This window comes from Pimephales promelas, chromosome 23 (genome assembly GCF_988280905.1).
Source record: "Pimephales promelas chromosome 23, fPimPro1.hap1.1, whole genome shotgun sequence".
In the NCBI taxonomy this organism is placed as follows: domain Eukaryota; kingdom Metazoa; phylum Chordata; class Actinopteri; order Cypriniformes; family Leuciscidae; genus Pimephales; species Pimephales promelas.
In genome coordinates, this window is record NC_142791.1 from 27,497,856 (window position 1) to 27,516,592 (window position 18,737).

General features: G+C 36.2%; 2 protein-coding genes across 2 annotated transcripts; both read right to left on the minus strand.

Annotated features, from left to right (window-relative positions):
• Window positions 1-419: 419 nt before the first annotated feature.
• On the minus strand, window positions 420-12,767 carry depdc1b (DEP domain containing 1B). The gene is made up of 11 exons (XM_039677951.2): window positions 12,611-12,767; window positions 10,416-10,681; window positions 9,533-9,671; window positions 9,267-9,394; window positions 8,533-8,663; window positions 8,389-8,436; window positions 7,798-7,938; window positions 5,126-5,292; window positions 3,288-3,464; window positions 1,865-2,056; window positions 420-584 (listed from the first exon to the last, which is right to left on the minus strand). The coding sequence occupies exons 1-11, from the start codon at window positions 12,656-12,658 to the stop codon at window positions 420-422; spliced, it is 1,602 nt and encodes a 533-aa protein (XP_039533885.2). The 5' UTR covers window positions 12,659-12,767.
• A 180-nt stretch (window positions 12,768-12,947) lies between these two features.
• Window positions 12,948-17,030, minus strand: elovl7b (ELOVL fatty acid elongase 7b). The gene is made up of 8 exons (XM_039676247.2): window positions 16,905-17,030; window positions 16,477-16,566; window positions 16,021-16,211; window positions 15,851-15,931; window positions 15,693-15,749; window positions 15,491-15,596; window positions 14,271-14,407; window positions 12,948-13,901 (listed from the first exon to the last, which is right to left on the minus strand). Exons 2-8 carry the CDS (start codon window positions 16,538-16,540, stop codon window positions 13,689-13,691), a joined length of 849 nt encoding a protein of 282 aa, XP_039532181.1. The 5' UTR covers window positions 16,541-16,566; window positions 16,905-17,030; the 3' UTR covers window positions 12,948-13,688.
• Between the last annotated feature and the right edge of the window lie 1,707 nt (window positions 17,031-18,737).

Sequence of the window (18,737 nt, forward strand, 5' to 3'; positions counted from 1 at the left end):
AAACAGAAATCTAAACACTGGATAAAGCAGGTTCAGAATTCTTCTCTCATATTAGACTTTTTACAAGCTTTATACTGTTGACCTTGTTTAAATAAAATGTTAGATCAGTGAATCATTTTGAGAAAACGTCTTTAAAGATATGTTTTATAATTGAAATCTACAGACGCAAAGAGATGGAGTGTTATAAATAAAGACTTGGATCATGTTTTCTTTCCACTAGTCTGAAAGAAGACAAGTTATGGATGCACAATAAAATTTGCCGGTAGTGTCTCGCGTTAAACGGCTCTAATGCACAGCATTATACTTTCATCAATCAGCTGATCGCCGACGAGGTGAACCCGGTGTCGTGTGGATTTAGGATGTCATAGCACCACCTGTAATGTTCAGTAACATCTCTCCTTGATAGTGACACACGAGACTCAGGCCCGAAAGCTCCAGCTCCTCTGGAAGGGCTGGAAGGGTTTCTTCAGCGTCAGGAACATCAGCTGAGGTTTGAGTCTCTGCGGCCTCTCTGGGAAAAGCACCGCCTCACTCTCAGCGGTGGGAAAGCGTCTTCGGTAGATGTCGGGATGAGATCTCTGGAACTGACAGGGGAGAAATCACATGGGAAAATAAACAGTGCATCTCAGATTTCACAACATGAAGATATGAACGGATTAGATTAGCCTTTAGAAGAGCCATTATAAAGTACATGTGGGTTTTTACACGTCGTATGCATAGCACTCCAATCATGTTGTCCATAGAGAAATTGATTTGAGGTTATAACTGATGGCATGTGCTTCTGGGAAGCCACCTGTTCCACTATTTCAGCAGAACTCGTATTGAAACTACATTATACCCATCCACTCCCATGATGCACTGCATGAAAAAGTAGTATGGATGGATGACCTACTTCTTCCGTTGAGATTCTGAAGTGTGCATATACGATTGAGACTTTACCATCCCATGAGGCCACGGGAGAGGATTTATACTGGAAGGTCACATGATAATGACATCTGATTATATCTTTCTCAATTATTTTTTGTTTGCATAGCTTTATTGGATTGTTTTTCTTTCGCTCAGTAAAGCTGTTTAATACGGTCTTACACCTTTTTGCCTTTTTGTCTGACATAAATACTTTTCTGGTTCCAATAAATGTTGTTATGCACCCTGTATCTAGAAGATTATAATGCTTTAACCAAGTTTCCTAGAATCCTTAAGTGAAAAATGAATGTGCAAAAATACTTCCAGAACCAACGGCGCTGAAAATGTGTTTTGGCACTAATGCATTTTATCCTTTTAATGGATGAGCATTAGGCTGCATGCATATGCAAAGCAGTCAAATAAAAAACTGAAGTATATTAATAGATCCCCTTTAAGCCTAAAGACTTCTGCTCTTCTAGAACAGGTTTTCCTGCTTGAATGTTGATTATTCTCCTCATATTCTCCATTGTTGCGGCTCCTCTCTTCCCAGTCTGTCAGTAACGCTCTGTTCACTTCCTGTCTCTCCTTCTGAAAGCACACTGTGCTCTGATTGGTCGGCTGGATCAGTGTGTTGTGATTGGTCGAGTGTCTTTGGGAAATGTCCCGCCACTTAACATAACCACCAGTTTAACACACTACAAACTAACTCAACCAGGCCCCGCCCCTTTATTCTGCATATTAATTATTATAATTTGGAATATTGTGACGTGTTCGTTCCCAGAAGAAACTCAAGACTACAATGGAGGCGTTTTAGGAGTTCAGTGTTCAGGAGTTCAGGACTTTGTGAACATGTAAAAAAGCACCTTCGAATCTATTACTGTAAATACATTGCACAATTTTTCAGTAGTAATGCGCAGCATGCCACAGATATTGAACGAATGGCAAAAGAATCCTTTCTAACCTGCTTGAGCTTCTTCTTCTTGTCTTTAATGGACATGTTCTTGTCTTGTATGATGCTCTCCAGCAGCTCCACGATGGCCCCCTGAGATGCTGAAACCCTCTGGTGCTCAAACTCCTCTCTGCTGATCTGACGACAGAACGAGTGAGGCGGAGACGCCACCGAGGAGTCCGTGTCCGCACCCGCGTACTTTATCTGGAAGAAACCAAAGCATGCGAGGAAATCAGAATTTGGGGTTACAAAGAGATGGCCATCACAAAGCTTATTTATTCTATTAAAAAAAAAGCTTCTCAACAACAAGGGTTAGGTCACCCAAAAATAAAAATGATGTCATTACTGACTCTCCCTCATGTCGCCCCAAGCCCGTCAGACCTCGTTCATCTTCAGAACACAGTTTAAGATATTTTAGATTTAGTCGGAGAGCTTTCTCTCCCTCCATTGGAAATGTGTGTATGGTGTACTGTCCTTGTCCAGAAAGGTAATAAAGACATCATCAAAGTAGTCATGTGACATCAGTGGGTCAGTTACAATGTTTTGAAGCATCGGAAATACATTTTGGTCCAAAAATAACAAAAACTACAAACATAACAAAAACTACGAGTAACTGAACTTGTTAATGTAGAAAGTTAACTTTACCAACACGGGTTCACTGTAACTTATGTTAACAGACAACTTTTGATTTTTAAAATGTATTATTAAATGTAAAAATTGACTAAGATTAATAAATGCTGTGGAAGTATTGTTCATTGTTAGTTCAGGCTGACTAATGCAGACAATGTTAACAAATGAAACCTTATAGTAATGTGTGACTGTGCAATTCTTTTATATATCTAACCAAGTATAACCTGATATAACCAAGGATTTGCAAGCAAAATAATATCAAAACAATAATATCACAGTCTACTTTGCACAATCCAATTAAATCTTAATGAATAAAATGTATCTGCAGTAATAAGTAATTAATTAATCTATTTGAATTACGTTTTCCCAGAAAAATTAAAGTAAGGGATTACTCTTAATTTTTCATGATGTAATTGCATTAAATACTCTATAGACTATAAAACAGTTCTATATAAAACCATTTTACATCAAATGTTAAAATGTATGTTCTCCCTTCTCCCTATAAATACTTTGGTCAGTTCAAGAATAATTTATGCAATTTTATGATTTATTTGATAGAATTAAAAGAGCAGTTTCTAGTCTTTCCTTGTATTGTTCAGCTGTTTGAGGCTGATATGGGATTTAGAAAGTCATCAGGAATAAATAATGCAATAGAGAGAGTTATTACTACAGTGTTGAAGATATAATTAGCAGTAACGAATTAATTCCCATTTCTCTCAGAAATACACTAAAGAAGTTGTTAAATATGCCGTTTCATATTTTCAGACAGTTATGAAGCATGTAATGAATGACGTGGGCCGCTGACCTGAGCTCTTCTGAGGTGGGACAGATGCTCCTCGACAGATTTTCGCAGGTTGGACGGCACCTTCAGCACACTGTCATGGTTATCAATCATAAACGTGACCAGCTTTGTGGCCAACAGCTCATCCAAGTCTACCTCATCCGCAGATCCCAGAATGCACCGCGAGAAGGTCTGGACCATCTGTAGAGCGCCCACAAGAGACAGACTGTGTGAAAAATGCTTGACTGAATAAGAAATTAACTGTAACGGTTAAGGATTATCAGCTATTTCCCAGAAAGCAATTTTGCGTTTAATCCTCTGATGGTCTCCCTTTATGAGTCACGTCCTGGGCCATCCCGGTCAGAAGTGACCGGAGGCCTAAAAATGAAACTTCATCCATCCCAGTAAAACCAATGCAATTTATTTTTGTTCTATAATATTTATTCTTTTTAATTTAGTATTTTGAGACAATTTGATTGAATTTATTAATATTTATGCAATATTTATTGTCTATTTTGTCAATGGAAATATATATACATATTTTTCTATATATATATATATATATATATTTTTTTTTTTATTATTAATGCAGCATTTTTGTTTAATATAGAGTCTAGGCCTTCAGAAAAAAAATATTTTTTGAAGAAAATTAGCACCATCTGGTTACAGTATAGAGAAAAAGCGTAGTATCATGGTGTAACCACTAGATGGCATGTACAGCTCTCTATGGAGAGGCATGTGAATTCCCCAGCTGTTTATGACTGTTTAACACTTTTTTTTTTTGGTGGATTTGAATATATAATTGAAACAATCTTAAAAACTATTTCTTATTAAAAAAATTGTAAAAAAAAAAATAAATAAATAAAGAAATAAATAAATAAAAATTGTGTTTTTGTCAATTTCCTATTCATTTCCTATGGGGGTCATTTTTGACCAAAGACCAAAATCGCGACTAATTTTTTTACGACCACTTAGCATGCTCGGATCATGAACTCAATTTTTTTGTGTGTTCACATACATAATGGCAGAAATGTCACCAAGTTTCGTAACACTCGGATGAAGCTGTGATTTTTAAAAATTCAAAACAGATTTTTTGTAGTCTGAATTTATTGGTGTGTATGTGTATAAAAGTGTGTTTGTATGTGTGGGTGGGTGTAAATTTTTTGCACTCTTGATGTTGTAGAGTGTCACCCCTTTACTGCAGTATACTTCCTTTAAGAATCGTGGCCAATTTGTGGATTGTACAAACAAAAATTCAGAGAAATTTTTTGTAAATTTCCCATTCATTTCCTATGGGTCGGTCATTTCTGACGAAGACCACGAGTGTGACTATTTTTTTTATGACCACTTAGCATGCTCGGATCATGACCTCAATTTTTTTTTTTTTCACATACCAAATGCCAAAAAAGTCACCAAGTATCATAACCTTCCGATGAAGCTGTGATTTTTAGAAATTCAAAACAGAAAATTATTCGGTCAGAAGTGACCTAGGGCCATCAGAGGGTTAAAAGACGTCTAATAGCGTCCAAACACAGTCCAGACAGAATTTGGGCTGTCATTGAAAATGTAATAGACGTCTAAACCATCGTCCAAGAATAGACTAGTCATCAATTAAATAAAGAAATGAAATGAGTGAAAAAATGAAACCGAACACCTTGTACTGACATGATATCACACATCTCACGAGTTATTTCGGCAAAAACAACATGCAACCAAATTCAAGGTTATTTTGTCTAGACGTGTGTTCCTCATAGCCGGCTATATTGGGTCTATAGTTAACCTAGACGCTGAAATGATGGCTATTGCATACTGAGTTGCCAAATAATATCCAGAGCATGTATGTGAGGAGGTGAGTGCGTTACCAGAGTCCGCGCTCCTATGGTGTCGTTCAGAGGGGGGAGAGAGGGGTTGGCGCAGACTTTAGCCATCAGACGCATTAACAGTTGTAGTTTACGACGGTTGGCCGGAGGCAACAGGAGACAGCAGACCTGCAACGCTTCGACCACAACCGGCTGCCTCTGCAGAAGACCTGTGCGGAGAACACACACACACACACACAGACTCACTCAGAGCCTAGTTGATGCCAATTCTTACATTAACAATAACATTACAAGTGCTCATCGGATGCAAAATTCACTTTTATATTGTGTTTGCATGTTAAATGTGTGTGTCCATTCACTCCTTTTTCTTTTATCCTCAAAAAACCTAAACACTCTCAATAATCAGGCCGTTTGGATTGCTTATGCTCCACCCACGACCACTGACTGACTGTCCTGTATTAGCATATTTTCTGTATTAGCATATTTCCGCCCTCAGCTCTTTGTATACTGTCCGCCAAGACAGCACTTTACATGTCTTTTGTCACACGCCCCACAGAAGAGAGGATCAGCAGCTGCTCATTATCATTTAAAGAGACATGCACTGAAACGGGTCGCTGTGAACAGAGCTGTTTTTGAGGAGGTGTTGATTTACACAACCATTAAAGGAGTAGCTCACTTTTAAACAAACTTTTGCTGATAATTTACTCACCCCCATGTCATCCAAGATGTTCATGTCTTTCTTTCTTCAGTTGAAAAGAAATGAAGGTTTTTGATGAAAACATTCCAGGATTTTCTCCATATAATGGACTTCAATGGGGACCAAACGGTTTAAGGTCCAAATGAAAGTTTCAGTGCAAACTGCAAAGGGCTTTAAACGATTCCAGACGATGAATAAGGGTCTTATCTAGTGAAACGATCGCTCATTTAAAAAAAATAAATCAAGTTTAAGTTTTATAAGCTCAAATGCTCGCCCTGCTCTGGTCTGTGATGCGCATTCGTGACTCTCCTGTTCAAACTCGTTCATCAAAATGAACAAATCTTTTCCCGAGTCATTTAATTCATTCAACGAACGAATTGACTTGAAAATGATTTTTCATCAAGATGAAAAACATTTTGATGAACGAGTTTGAATAGGAGAGCCACGGACGTGCATCACAGAACAGAGCAAGGCGAACATTTGAGCTTATAAAACTTAAACTTTGTTATTTATTTTTGAGATGAGTGATCGTTTCACTTGATAAGATCCTTATTCCTCGTCTGGTGTCGTTTAAAGCCCTTTGAAGCTGAACTGAAACTCTCATTTGGACCTTGAACCGTTTGGACCCCATTGAAGTCCATTATATGGAGAAAAATCCTGGAATGTTTTCATCAAAAACCTTTTTTTTTCTTTCTTTTTTTAAAAGTGAACAACTCCTTTAAGAGCAGCAAGTGATTTTTTTATATTTTGTTTGATTATCATTAGAAACACACAGCAGGGATATTAGGTTGTGTTCCCTTTAAGACATAATGCACAGATCCGAAATACTGATACTGCTACTTATGCCTTGTATTTCTCAACCATATAAGTTCACTTAAGGCATAACAGACGATGTCTGCAAGGAAACTTATCAAGACGGGCATGTTGACATAATTTTTGTGTAAATTTGTCTCCTTTCAAGTGCAAGACTTGAAAGAGAACTCAATATTTGCAGGCTGTCTGAGACGTGTGCGCGCTCACACACACACACACACACACACACACACACACACTCTTCTCACAGCGCATGTAAGTTCTCTTTCTTGCTCAGTTGCTCTTGAATGTCTAAATTGGCAGGGCTTAATTGAGTTTATTTTAAACATAGATAGCAACGTGTGCAGTTCAGGTCTCGTCTGTGCTCGCGCGCTATCAACACTCGGGTTATGACCGCGTAAACAACCAGATTATACTGTAGATGCGTCATCAGATTTGATTTTTTGATGTTTCGATTTTTACAGAGAACTGTAACACCCCTACTACGTATAAGTTTTCAACTAGCTATTTCAATAGGTATTTCAATAGCTGAATAAAGCTATAAAAGTAATGTGTATCTATCTATCTATCTATCTATCTATCTATCTATATAAATATATATATACAGTATATATATATATATATATATATATATAAGGATTCTTCAACTATGGTACTCTTTGAGCTAGACCGTTTCAGAAAATAAAAACATTTCTACAAACAGTTTTTTAGTATCAGTCGGCTTCTCAATCTGTCTAGAAACCTTCCCTTAAGTTGGGTGCGATGATTTGTATTGAATAATATATATATATAACGCCAAAGTTCTCTTATTTACCAACAATATTGTAGCAATAATAAATAATAAAATATTTCTTACTACCTTAACTTAATTAATTGTATGTTTTTTTGTTTTTACATTAACGTTTTAGTAGTATAGCCCAAAATAATTTGCTGTTTAGCACGAACAATGTCATTTCCACCACAACCTGTCTTTACCACCACAATGAACACTGTGGTGGAAATGACATTTCCCCCCTTTTCCTCTAAAATATCATGTTAGCCTGTTAATATTAGTTTTACAGTTAGCATTAAATATACACAAATTACACATTATTAAATTAATTTGATCCAGTTATTTTTACGTCCATGTGAAATATGAGCCATTTGGATCAATGGCATTTGATTAAATGGCACTGATCATGTGAATAGCTTGTGCATCACTCACCCAAAATGCTGACAAATATCTCATACAGGTGGAAGGTCAAAAGTGGTTCTTTCAGTCTCTGAAAATGTTCAGCAACTGTCCTGAAGACGTCTCTCTCAAACCCTGGATACATGGGCTGCCTGGCGTCACTGCCATTGGGCCCTGAAGATGAAGCAAATTCAGAGATGTGTAAAAATCATAAACGGGTTGTAAAAATACATGCATACAGACATATTTAGTTCCATATTAATATGCCAACCTACAGGTGAAACTCGAAGTTGTATAGCTTATGAAAACCCCAAATACAAAACCTCAGAAAATTAGAATATCAAATGAAATCAATCAAAAACAGGATTTTAAATACAGAAATGTCAGCCATCTAAAAAGTATAATCATTCATTCGTATATTGTTATACTTTCACCTTTTAATTTGAATTACTGAAATACATGAACTTTTGCACCATATTCGAATTGTTCGACTTTCATCTGTATATATAGGCTAATGAACTAGATCACTTAAATAACTTAAATAATAGCTTTTTTGATTATTTATTGAACAGTAGTGTCACTGAGTTGAATCAGTATGACAGCAGGTCATCATCAGTCACTCACAGTTTGCCAGGCATTTCATTGCAGATAAAACCCAATGAGGCACGTCTTCTACAGATGCAATTATCAGAAACAAAACAGAGAAAGAGATCTGTCAGAAATTAGCTATAAGATCATTTAATGTGTTAAAATATAACCCATGCTCACCTGTTTTGTTCTTCAGGACCACAATGCCCTGCTTATTAACACCAAATACGTTGTGAACGATGTGCTTCGGGTTCAGAAGTTTGGCATCTAGAACCCCGTCCAGAGACTGGAGACCCAAAACCGTCTGTAAACTGATAAAGAGAGTTATCTATAAGGGCACGTTTCATTTGTAGTCCTGCCATTGACTCAGCTAAGTCACTATTTGTGTTAATTGGCTGCTTTGGCTCGCACTCAAAGAAGTGATTTGGAAATGTTGAGGAGATGCTGCTTTTTGTGAGGGCAAAAAAAAAACTTTGTATGGACCAGTGTACTTTTAAAAGTAATGCATGGCAATATTGGTTATTATTACATGGCTCTGTGGAATACTTGATTCTGATTGGTCAACAGTGATTCCCAGATAGCTCAAAACAGAAAACGCAGTCTCTTCCGGGTCACTGAAGTCGGCTGTGCTCTGATTCAATGATTCACTCTGCGCTTGTTCACTTGCATTGAAGTAATAGCGAATATTAAAAAGCATTTGGTTAACGGAAATGACACTGTAATTATCCAACATCCTACATGTTCTGTGTCCTTTATTGATCTGTCCACCTAAACACATTTTTGGTAAAAAAAAAAAAAAAAAAAAAAGGCTGTTAAAAATTGATTTCCTATTTTCCTTTTCGAAACATGTGTTGGATGGTCCGATCGAATGTGCAATCAGTTTTCGAACGTGAAGTGCCACCCATAATGCTTACTGTGTTAGTGTCATTGACTTCCATATCTGGTCCACGTGTTTCGGGGTTAACTCGGTCCTCCGGACTAACCGGCATTCAGGAACCTCACCAATGGCGATGCTGTGCCTCTTATTCCACGACTCACAATTCTGAGATCAAAATTAAAATATTTTTTAAATAATTAAAAATAACTCAACTTATGCTCAGGTTTAACATTGTAAATAGCACCAGAAAGAATACATTTTAAAGACAATACAGCATCCACGGGCGAATAGATGTTCTCTCACCATAAGAGGCTTCATGGGGATCTTCTCCGGCACTGTAATCTCCTCATAGTCGTCCCAGCGTGGGATTCTGGGAACTGAGCCGTGATCTCTTACAGGAGGACGCACAGGGACAGGCTTCAGAGGTGATTGTGGAGGAAATCTGACAAATTTAAAGCATTTATTATGAATTATTTTGAAATACCAATTTAATTTTTTTATTATTATAATGCAACATTTGAAAAATTTGGGGTCGGTAAGATTTTTCTTGAGCATCAGATCCTCATATTAGAGTGATTTCAGTAGGATCATGTGGCACTGAAGACACTGGAGTAATGATGCTGAAAATTCAGCTTTGATCACAGGAATAAATTACACTTTACTATGAATTCACATAGATAACAGTTATTTTAAATTGTAATAATATTTCACTATTTTTACTGTATTTTTTATCACATAAATGAGAATTCTTTTTTTTTTTTTTAAATTAAAAACCTTACAGGCACCAAATTTAGCATATTTAAAAACAAATCAATTTTTATAGCGCTTTATGCAATACAGAGCAGTTTCAAAGCAGCTTCACGTTAATACAGATGAAACTCGAAAAATTAGAATATTGTGCAAAAGTTCATTTATTTCAGAAATTCAACTTAAAAGGTGAAACTAATATATTATATAGACTCATTACATAACATGCAAAGTGATTATATTTCAACAAGCCTTTATTTGTTATAATTGTGATGATTTATATGAAACCCTTTTCCACAATATTCTAATTTTGAATTTTTCATAAGCTGAAATTAGTTTCACCTTTTAAGTTGAATTACTGAAATAAATGAACAAATTTTTCGAGTTTCACCAGTAAACAGCTAAATAAAGCCATTAATGAAAGATTCTTTAAAGTCACCTGTATAGATGCCCGTTGTCCTCCAAGTCCTCTTTACCAAACCGTCCTTTGACGTCCTCGATGACGTGATTTCTGAGGAATTTTCGTAGTAACTGGAGCGTTTGGTAGCGCGTCACCTCTGGCCCGAAGTTCTGGTTTTGTCTGAGCAGGTCATGGAGAAAGTCGACAGCCTCCGCTCCGGTGAAGCTGTGATCGTAACTCCTGAAATGAGCCCAGTGACGTCTGACTGGCATTCCACCACGGAAGAGCTTGATGGTCTCATTCCACTGGAGAGGAGACAACAGAAGGCATTTCAGAAGGACTGACTGCCACCATGTGTTGAGGGCGGTGGGACGTTTACATTCAAACAATGTTGTAGTATTTACAGGGTTTCTGAAATTAAAATTACTTTTAAAATAAATAGCTTTTAAAATTACATTTTGGACGACCAGCACAAATCAAATTAATACCGCATGTCTTTACAGATGAAACCCATACAATCCCAAAATAAATTGGGTATGTCAAATTCATTCACATATTAAACTAGGGATGCACCGATTATGAACCTTTTGGCTGATAATTCTTTATGTTTGAAAGCCGATATATCGGCCGATAAATCTAAATCCAAATTCCTATTAGGGATCGACTGATATGGATTTTTTTTTAGTGCCGATACCGATACCAATTTTTCCCCATCAGCCTTAGCCGATGACCGATACGGGCTGCCGATTTTCTTGAGCCGATACATTTTGCTCCCTCAATTTACATTAAAAAAAATGACATGATCTTAACAAATGTTACAGGTCTCAATTTAATAAAAGTAACATTTAATTAACTTCAAAAAAATAATATTTAACAAATAGTAAAAAGATGTGAGGTAGAACAAGAACAAGTAGATAAACAATTTTTAACAAATATTAAAAACATGAGGTAGAACAAAAAAAAGTTAAGTGCTGAAAATAAATATTTAAGCATAAATTATATTATTTTTGAGAGCCTGATTACAAAAACATAAGTTGCACCATTGAAAGCCATGTCACAAGCACACAATTATAATGTTCTGATTGTAATGTTATGTAGCTTGAGCTGCACATGTTGCACTGAACTATATTTTCCTTTTTTTTAAGCAATTCCAATCATATTTCAAGCAATTTAAAACCATGTTGAACAGTCTGAAGAGTCTCAGCTGAAGGAAAATAATACATTATTTATCAGCTTTAAGATATCGGACAAATTTTTTTATTGGGCCGATAACAATAACATTAAAAATGAACATATATCTACCGATATGGTGGCCGATATATCGTGTATCCCTATATTCAACAGCAAAAGAGGATAAGTCTGCAAGTTTAAAAACCCAAGACATGTTTTAATCAATACACATGAAGTAGAGGTCCATTGATATTGTATTTTGCTGATACAAAAATAATGTTCTTCTTAACCAGTGATTATAGTTTATAAAGTTATAAATGTGGATATTTTTCTTAACACATGCATGGCTTTGCTTCAGAAGGCATTTATTAACCCCTGGAGTCGTATGGATGACTGTTATGAAGGATGGATTTGCTTTTTTGGGTTTCAAAATCTTAAGCCCCATTCACTCCCATTATTATAAAGCTTGGAAGAACCAGGATATTTTTTATTATAAGGTTAAATCTGATTGTGTTCAGCTGAAAGAAAGTCGTATACACACCTAGGCTCAGTCAAGTATTGGATCATTTTCATTTTTTGGGTGAGTTATTCCTTTAAGGATCACGAGTTTTCTGAAAGTGTATGTTTAAATATGAGGCATTATCTAATTAAATATGTAACGTTACCGGTAGTAATTTACATAAATTCCCAAAACAGAAATCTGAACAGTGGATAAAGCCGGATTCAAAATTCTTGTTTCATTTGTGACATTATTAGCGTTTAAGGTTTTTATAGAAAACTACAGACGCAAATAGATTAACCAAGTTAAAATAAACACTTAAGGTGCATATAAGTTAGGACGTTCTTACCACCGGTCTGAAAGAAGACTAAGATAGCTAACAATACAAAATAATCCAAAGTGCATTAAAGAAATCAAAGATTTTGCCTATAGCCTACTTATGTGCGTGTTTTAGTATTATTGTAATATTTATTTGGCCAAACTGTTTAAAGAGACACCAAATCAGTTCACGTGAAGCGTTAAAAGTAAACGAGTGGACGTAAAGAGTTTCAAAAATAGTTCTTACCAATTTCGTCGCCCTATAAGGCCCAGGTCCAATCATTTTACCATCCATTTAAGTCCTGATAGGTTTTAATAGATTATGTGCTTATTATTTATCCATTTACTGTGTTTATGTCTGTAAACATCTTCTCCACGCCAGTTACCTCACTTTTGAAAAACCGAAACGTTCCTGAACATAGTTTGATTGGCACACGAAATCAGCCACGTGATGCTGCCTAACCAAATAAGGGCATTAGCTTAACCGGGCTACCAAAGTGCAGTATGGGAGGTGTAGTTTAACTGCTCGGTAAAAAAAAAAAAAAAAAAAAAAAAAAACCTGTAATGAAATCGCAAGACAGAAATAGTAACAAATAATTTATTTTGTTTCAATATAAAACACTTCAATTTCTTTCACAAAATTGATTTTAAAAGACAAAAAACAAGGAAAAATTCAGATATTGTTCTGGTCTTCCCATTTCCTCAGATCAGTAGAATATAAAAGCATAACAGGTAATACCTACACATCAATTTCATATTTTTTTTTTTAAAAGATCACATTAAGAAAACAATCAACATTAAATAAAGAATAAATAATCACGCAGCATAAACAAAACAACTTCAGATGATGTCACATCTGCCGCAACCAATAGACTTCCAGGTTCGAGCACCTCCAGGTAGATCAGTCATGTTCCTCAAGGGTCAAAGGGCATCGGGCTCATTAAACTACAACTAAAACACAGCCTTCAAAAACCCTTTTAGCAACAAACTTCAAATCAGCCTTGCTCTCATAACCTCTTCATATTCGGCCAAGCAGTTCAATCATACTCCAAAGCTGAGAATTTCAATATTTACAGGTAAATTGGAGGACATAATGAATACTGTACTTCCCACCCCATTCTCATTTTGAAGACAACAAAATTGAGGACAGAAAACACCATGGTGCAAATTCGGAAGTGTCAAATCCAGTGATAAGGTGGCGGTTTTCCACATTAGTTTTAACATAAAACAGGGGAGTGGAACTTGAACGCATGAAATAAAGGGAATATTCCCACTTAACAGGTTATAGCTTTACGTTTAGCTGGCCAAGGGAAAAGAGAGAGAGATCACTCAGATTTTTTGAGAAGGTAGTTTCCGTTCTGGAGCACTTTAGGAAGCCTCTTGCCCTTGGTGTAGGCGTGATAGTAGAAGTGGACGAACAGGATCAGGAAGATCAGCCCATAGAGACCGATGATGTAGAGGAAGACGGGGAACTGGTATGGACACTCCTTCATGAAGAAGAACTGGCCGATGTGAGCCGTGATTACCACAAACTGAACCTGACGCAAACACAAAGGTCAAGTTAGAGATGTGAAAAGCTGGATTTGGACAACAAATGACACATATATAATATGTTATTCGTGTGGGTTATACACAATAGGCTATATAATGTACACACACTCATTTAAATCTATTATAGTTTTACTGTACCGTTTTATTTTCAGTTTTTTTTATTTACTTATTTGTTTCAGTTAGTTGCAAATTCACATATTTTTTCAGTTTAGTTTCATTTAATAATAAATTTGTTTTAGTTAAAGTCCCCATAAAAAAAAAAAAATTGGCTTTTAGTATGAATGTTCAAGTTGTGGAAATCTGGATTTGGACAAAGGAAACGTGATGGGAGAGGAGCTTGTAAAAGGCGAATTTACCAGCTGGATGGTGGTCATGTACCTTTTCCACCACAGGTACTTCTGGTAGGCCGGGCCCATGGCAGAGAGAGCGTAGTAGGAGTACATGATGACATGGACGATGCAGTTCAGCAGGGCATGGAAAGTTCCCAGACCACCTACGAAAGACAAATGAGTCTGTTAAAGCCAAATAGAGACTTCAGAGCAAAATGAAGCAGCTTGTTCATTACAGAAAGTGAATGAGCACCACTTAAATATGCAATATGAGTGACTCATATTGCATACAAGTCACAAAAACATGCAAATGTGCGAGAATGAGTTTATTTTTGGCTGAAAGTAGACTAATTATATTCATTTGTGTGAACGGCTCGTACAAGTGCTTTTTTGTTTTAAGGACCATAATCAGAGATCTCACTTAAACATCTTTATTGGCTTTCAAAAAAACTAAAATTAAATAAACTAAAGCAAAATGGTACAAAAAGTGCAGCACATGCAATGACTATCATAGTATCCTTTCAATGGTTACAGTTGTCAAAGATATCACTTTCCTTATTTCAAACTATTATAACCATGCATATTTGGCATTATAACATGCATATACTTGGATATTTAATATTAGCAATATCACTCAGAGCCATTTCGCATGGCTATACTGCATGTCAGATGGGTTGCGGAGTTGATTGCGTAAAAATAGTTTTATCAATAAAAAAAAAAGTAACAAATTTCAAATATATGGTCTTCAAGAACCTCTTAATAAAAGACTTTAATGATTTTCCAAGGCTTAAATTTCAAAAAGTTTAAGCACCTTTTACGAAGACCATTTAAAGAAACCCGAAAAGTTCCAGTCCCACCAGTGAAGGTCCAGGTAACCAAACCAAACCCAATAAAAAAAATTTAAAAAAAAAAAGCTTTTTACTTAGGAAACATTCTCTAGGCAAGTCAAATTTGTCTTGTTTTCAGAAAGTCAAAATTAGGCAAGTTTTTGCTTAGAAAAAAGCAAATAGAGAAATCTAAATATTGTTTTCTGTTTGTTTTAAAAGCGGTTCAGCATATGACAATCATATCCCTTCACAAGACTTGGATTATACCCATCAACTCAACGCCTATGCTTTTCAATGGAGACAGAAACCTAATTAACAGGCGTTTCTTTTGCTTTGTTATGGTTTGGAATGAAATGAGGGCGAGTAAATGACAAATTCAATTTTCTTAATTCCTTAACCGTCAATCGTATAACACATTACCTGCGGAGAATTTGACCCCAAACCACCATGTGAAGGGCATGATTGAGTGATGGTAGACATGAAGGAAGGTGACCTGGCTGTTCTTTTTCCTCAGGACAAAGAAAATCTACAAACACAAGGAAAAAAAAAAAGAGGTTTAGCATTGATGGTCCACTGTAAAATACAATAGAGAACCCGTTTTGAATGCGAAACAAACACTTACAGTATCAAGCATCTCAATGAACTTGGAGAAATAGTACAGCCAGCAGGTCCATGCCATCTAGAGAAGAGGAAACAAGAGAGATGAGAATGACAAACTGTTGCACACGTCATCAGAAACTATTAAACACACAATCTGAGGAATGTGCTCCATTCACATACCCGGACAGCTTGAGGAGAACTGGAATAGTCGACGAGGTCGCACCCATAGGTGTAGCCGTTCGCCCAACCAGACATCAGAAACTGCAACGAGGGAAGAGAGATTGAGCAACACACATATACACACACACACAATAGAAATGATAACATGCATTATGCAACAGTTTACTAACCTCATAAATCATGTAGAGGGAAAACGCCACAATGCTGAAGTTATAGACGATCATGAGAGGCTTGAGGTCAAAGGGCTTGCGGTTTTCCATTAGCCGGGGACCCAGTGATGTCACGAAGTAGATGTAGGCAGCGATGATGAAGGTTTGAGGGAACGGCGAGGCCATAAGAAGCCAGTTCTCAGTCCGTGGATCTAAAAGTGATGCAAGAGACGTCATTTTCCAGACACAGGCATGCTAAGATGATTAAATTCACATTTATTTGTGAAGCACTTGTCATACACATCATGTCATCAAATGTTATGCATTTCAGAAATGTACACAGTTAGCTAAAAAGTAGTCAATGTAATTTAAGGCATAAACAATGAGCTCATTGAAGTGATGAACACTTGTTTAACAAATAATTGACATTTAGAAAAATGTAGCATTGATGATGATGATGATGATGATGAAACTCACCAGCTTCCTTAAGCCACTCATCATACAGGAGAACAGCTCGAGAGGTCAGTGTGTTGAAAGCCATGTCGAAGGTGTGTTTAGGCGTCTCTCCTAGAGAAAAAGATTAAATTATTAACTAGACTTATTTATATTGCGTTCTTGCTTAATGTTTGTCTACTAGATAAACTTAAAACGTATAAAGAGGGATTTACAGGCTTTCCCAAAACTCTCCCGCCACTCCCAGAGAGACAAACCCATCCAAACCACACCCGGACACAACTAGAAAGACTACAGATTAAACTTATTTTAGTATTTCAACTAGGGATTTTAATATTTCAATAGCTTGAATGCCATCTAAACTTTTTAAAGAGCGATGTGTGTTTACAAACCCCCTTATTTAGCTACTTCAACGGGACCTAACAAATAAGAGACACACGACAATAACAAACCTTTAAACCCTGAGGTGATGCTCCTTCACCGGTCTCCCTCCTCAGATCTGCTCCTGGTGTCAATGCGTGGTTCACTTTTAACCTGCAGTTCTTCTTATACAACCTGTGTTCGTGGCTCCGCCCACAATTATTCATATATGGAGATTCGGTCGGATGATACTTCCGGAATTTAGGTCGAAACTTTCAGTCGTCCTCTCATTGGCGTTTCCATGGTGACTTGCAGGAAAATATGAGCGGAACGCTGTACGAATGTCAACAGCAGGTGTGTGTCATTATTTTGCACCCAGAAAAATAGCTTTAAAAATGCTTTTTCTAGTACACATGAAGGAGACAAAATAGTTTAATATCACAATAACAAAATAACAACTGTTAGGCTGAGGTGATACAAGTAGAAATTGTGGTGTAGCTATTTGTGGTATATTTGTTTTGTTTTTTGGATATTACAATCCCCATTTCCACTTCATTTAATGTCATTTGAGTTGACATCACTTATTAATTCACTTAATGTTCTCAATCCTTATTTTACTTGAGAATTAGATTGTTTTGATTTTGTATTGGCTATACTAACTACGTTTTTGTAATAAATATTTTAGTTCAGAAATCTATCCTTTTGGACAGTGAGCGTCAAGCCTTTTTCTTTGTTCAGACACCAACATGGACTATTGGACTATCTGCTACAACATATTTGAGTGAAAATGCAGGATAAAAGACATCGTTTATCTTGCAGCTTTTTTGCAGGTGAGCAGAAAGATCTTCAAGACGAGGTAAATATCACTTTTACCCAAAAACCCTCTAGAGGAACATATATGATATATGATGTGCAAATTTGCTTTCAGAGTGAATATACTGTCTTTTTCACCTCAGAATCAACAGAAAACAGGGCTGGTAGTCGCACTTATGTGTAGTTTATCCTTCAAGGACAATTTCTGTCTAGACACACCTTAAAATCTATAAATAAGCGATTAAACACAGTGTTGTACCTTAACCTTTTTACCTTTTGTGACAACATGCCCCATTTAGCCTAATGGAATTATATAGTACTAAAAGTACTTATTAAATATATTGATTACAAAACATAATAGGATAATAGTAAGGGGTGTAAATGAGCTTTATTTTCATTATCTAATTGATGTATTTTTACTTTTAAAGTGAGATGTTAGTGTGTGTTGACTTCCTTCATGAGCCTGGTTTCAGTTTCAGGGCTGGGTCGCCCCATCAGTGAAGACAATCGTCCTGAACGAGAAGAGACTTCTGGTGCTCTCACAGTCATGACTGCACAAAAGAAGAGCCATGCATCGATAATAAAACCAGAGAAAAGAAATGGAAATACAGGACCCCAGCATTTGTGGCTTATTTCACACATTGCCTGTGTTTTTATTTTAAAAATGTGCATGCAAATGCTTTGTAAAATGATCACCATGATGGAATAGTTGTTCTATTGAACCGCTGTCTAGTGCACTAGCCCTTTAAATGCCCTTTAAATTAGTTGCATGCCACAGTATATGTGCACACAGTAAGAACAAAAAGTGATCAAGATCAAATGCATTAACAAATTTGAAACCAAATGCAAATGAGCGGATCCTTTTAATGAGATGCACTCACTGTAAAAAAAATATTGATGGTTTAACTTAAAAAAGTAAGTAACCTGGTTGCCTTAAAATTTTAAGTTCATTGAACTGGAAAAAGTAAGGTTATACAATGAAAGAGATTAATTTAACCATCAGAAACTCAAAATTATATATTTTATCTGAACTAAATAAATTATTTAAGTTGATTTGACAAAAGAAAAAATGTTGTGATTACTACACTGTAAAAAAAATTTGTTGGTTTAAC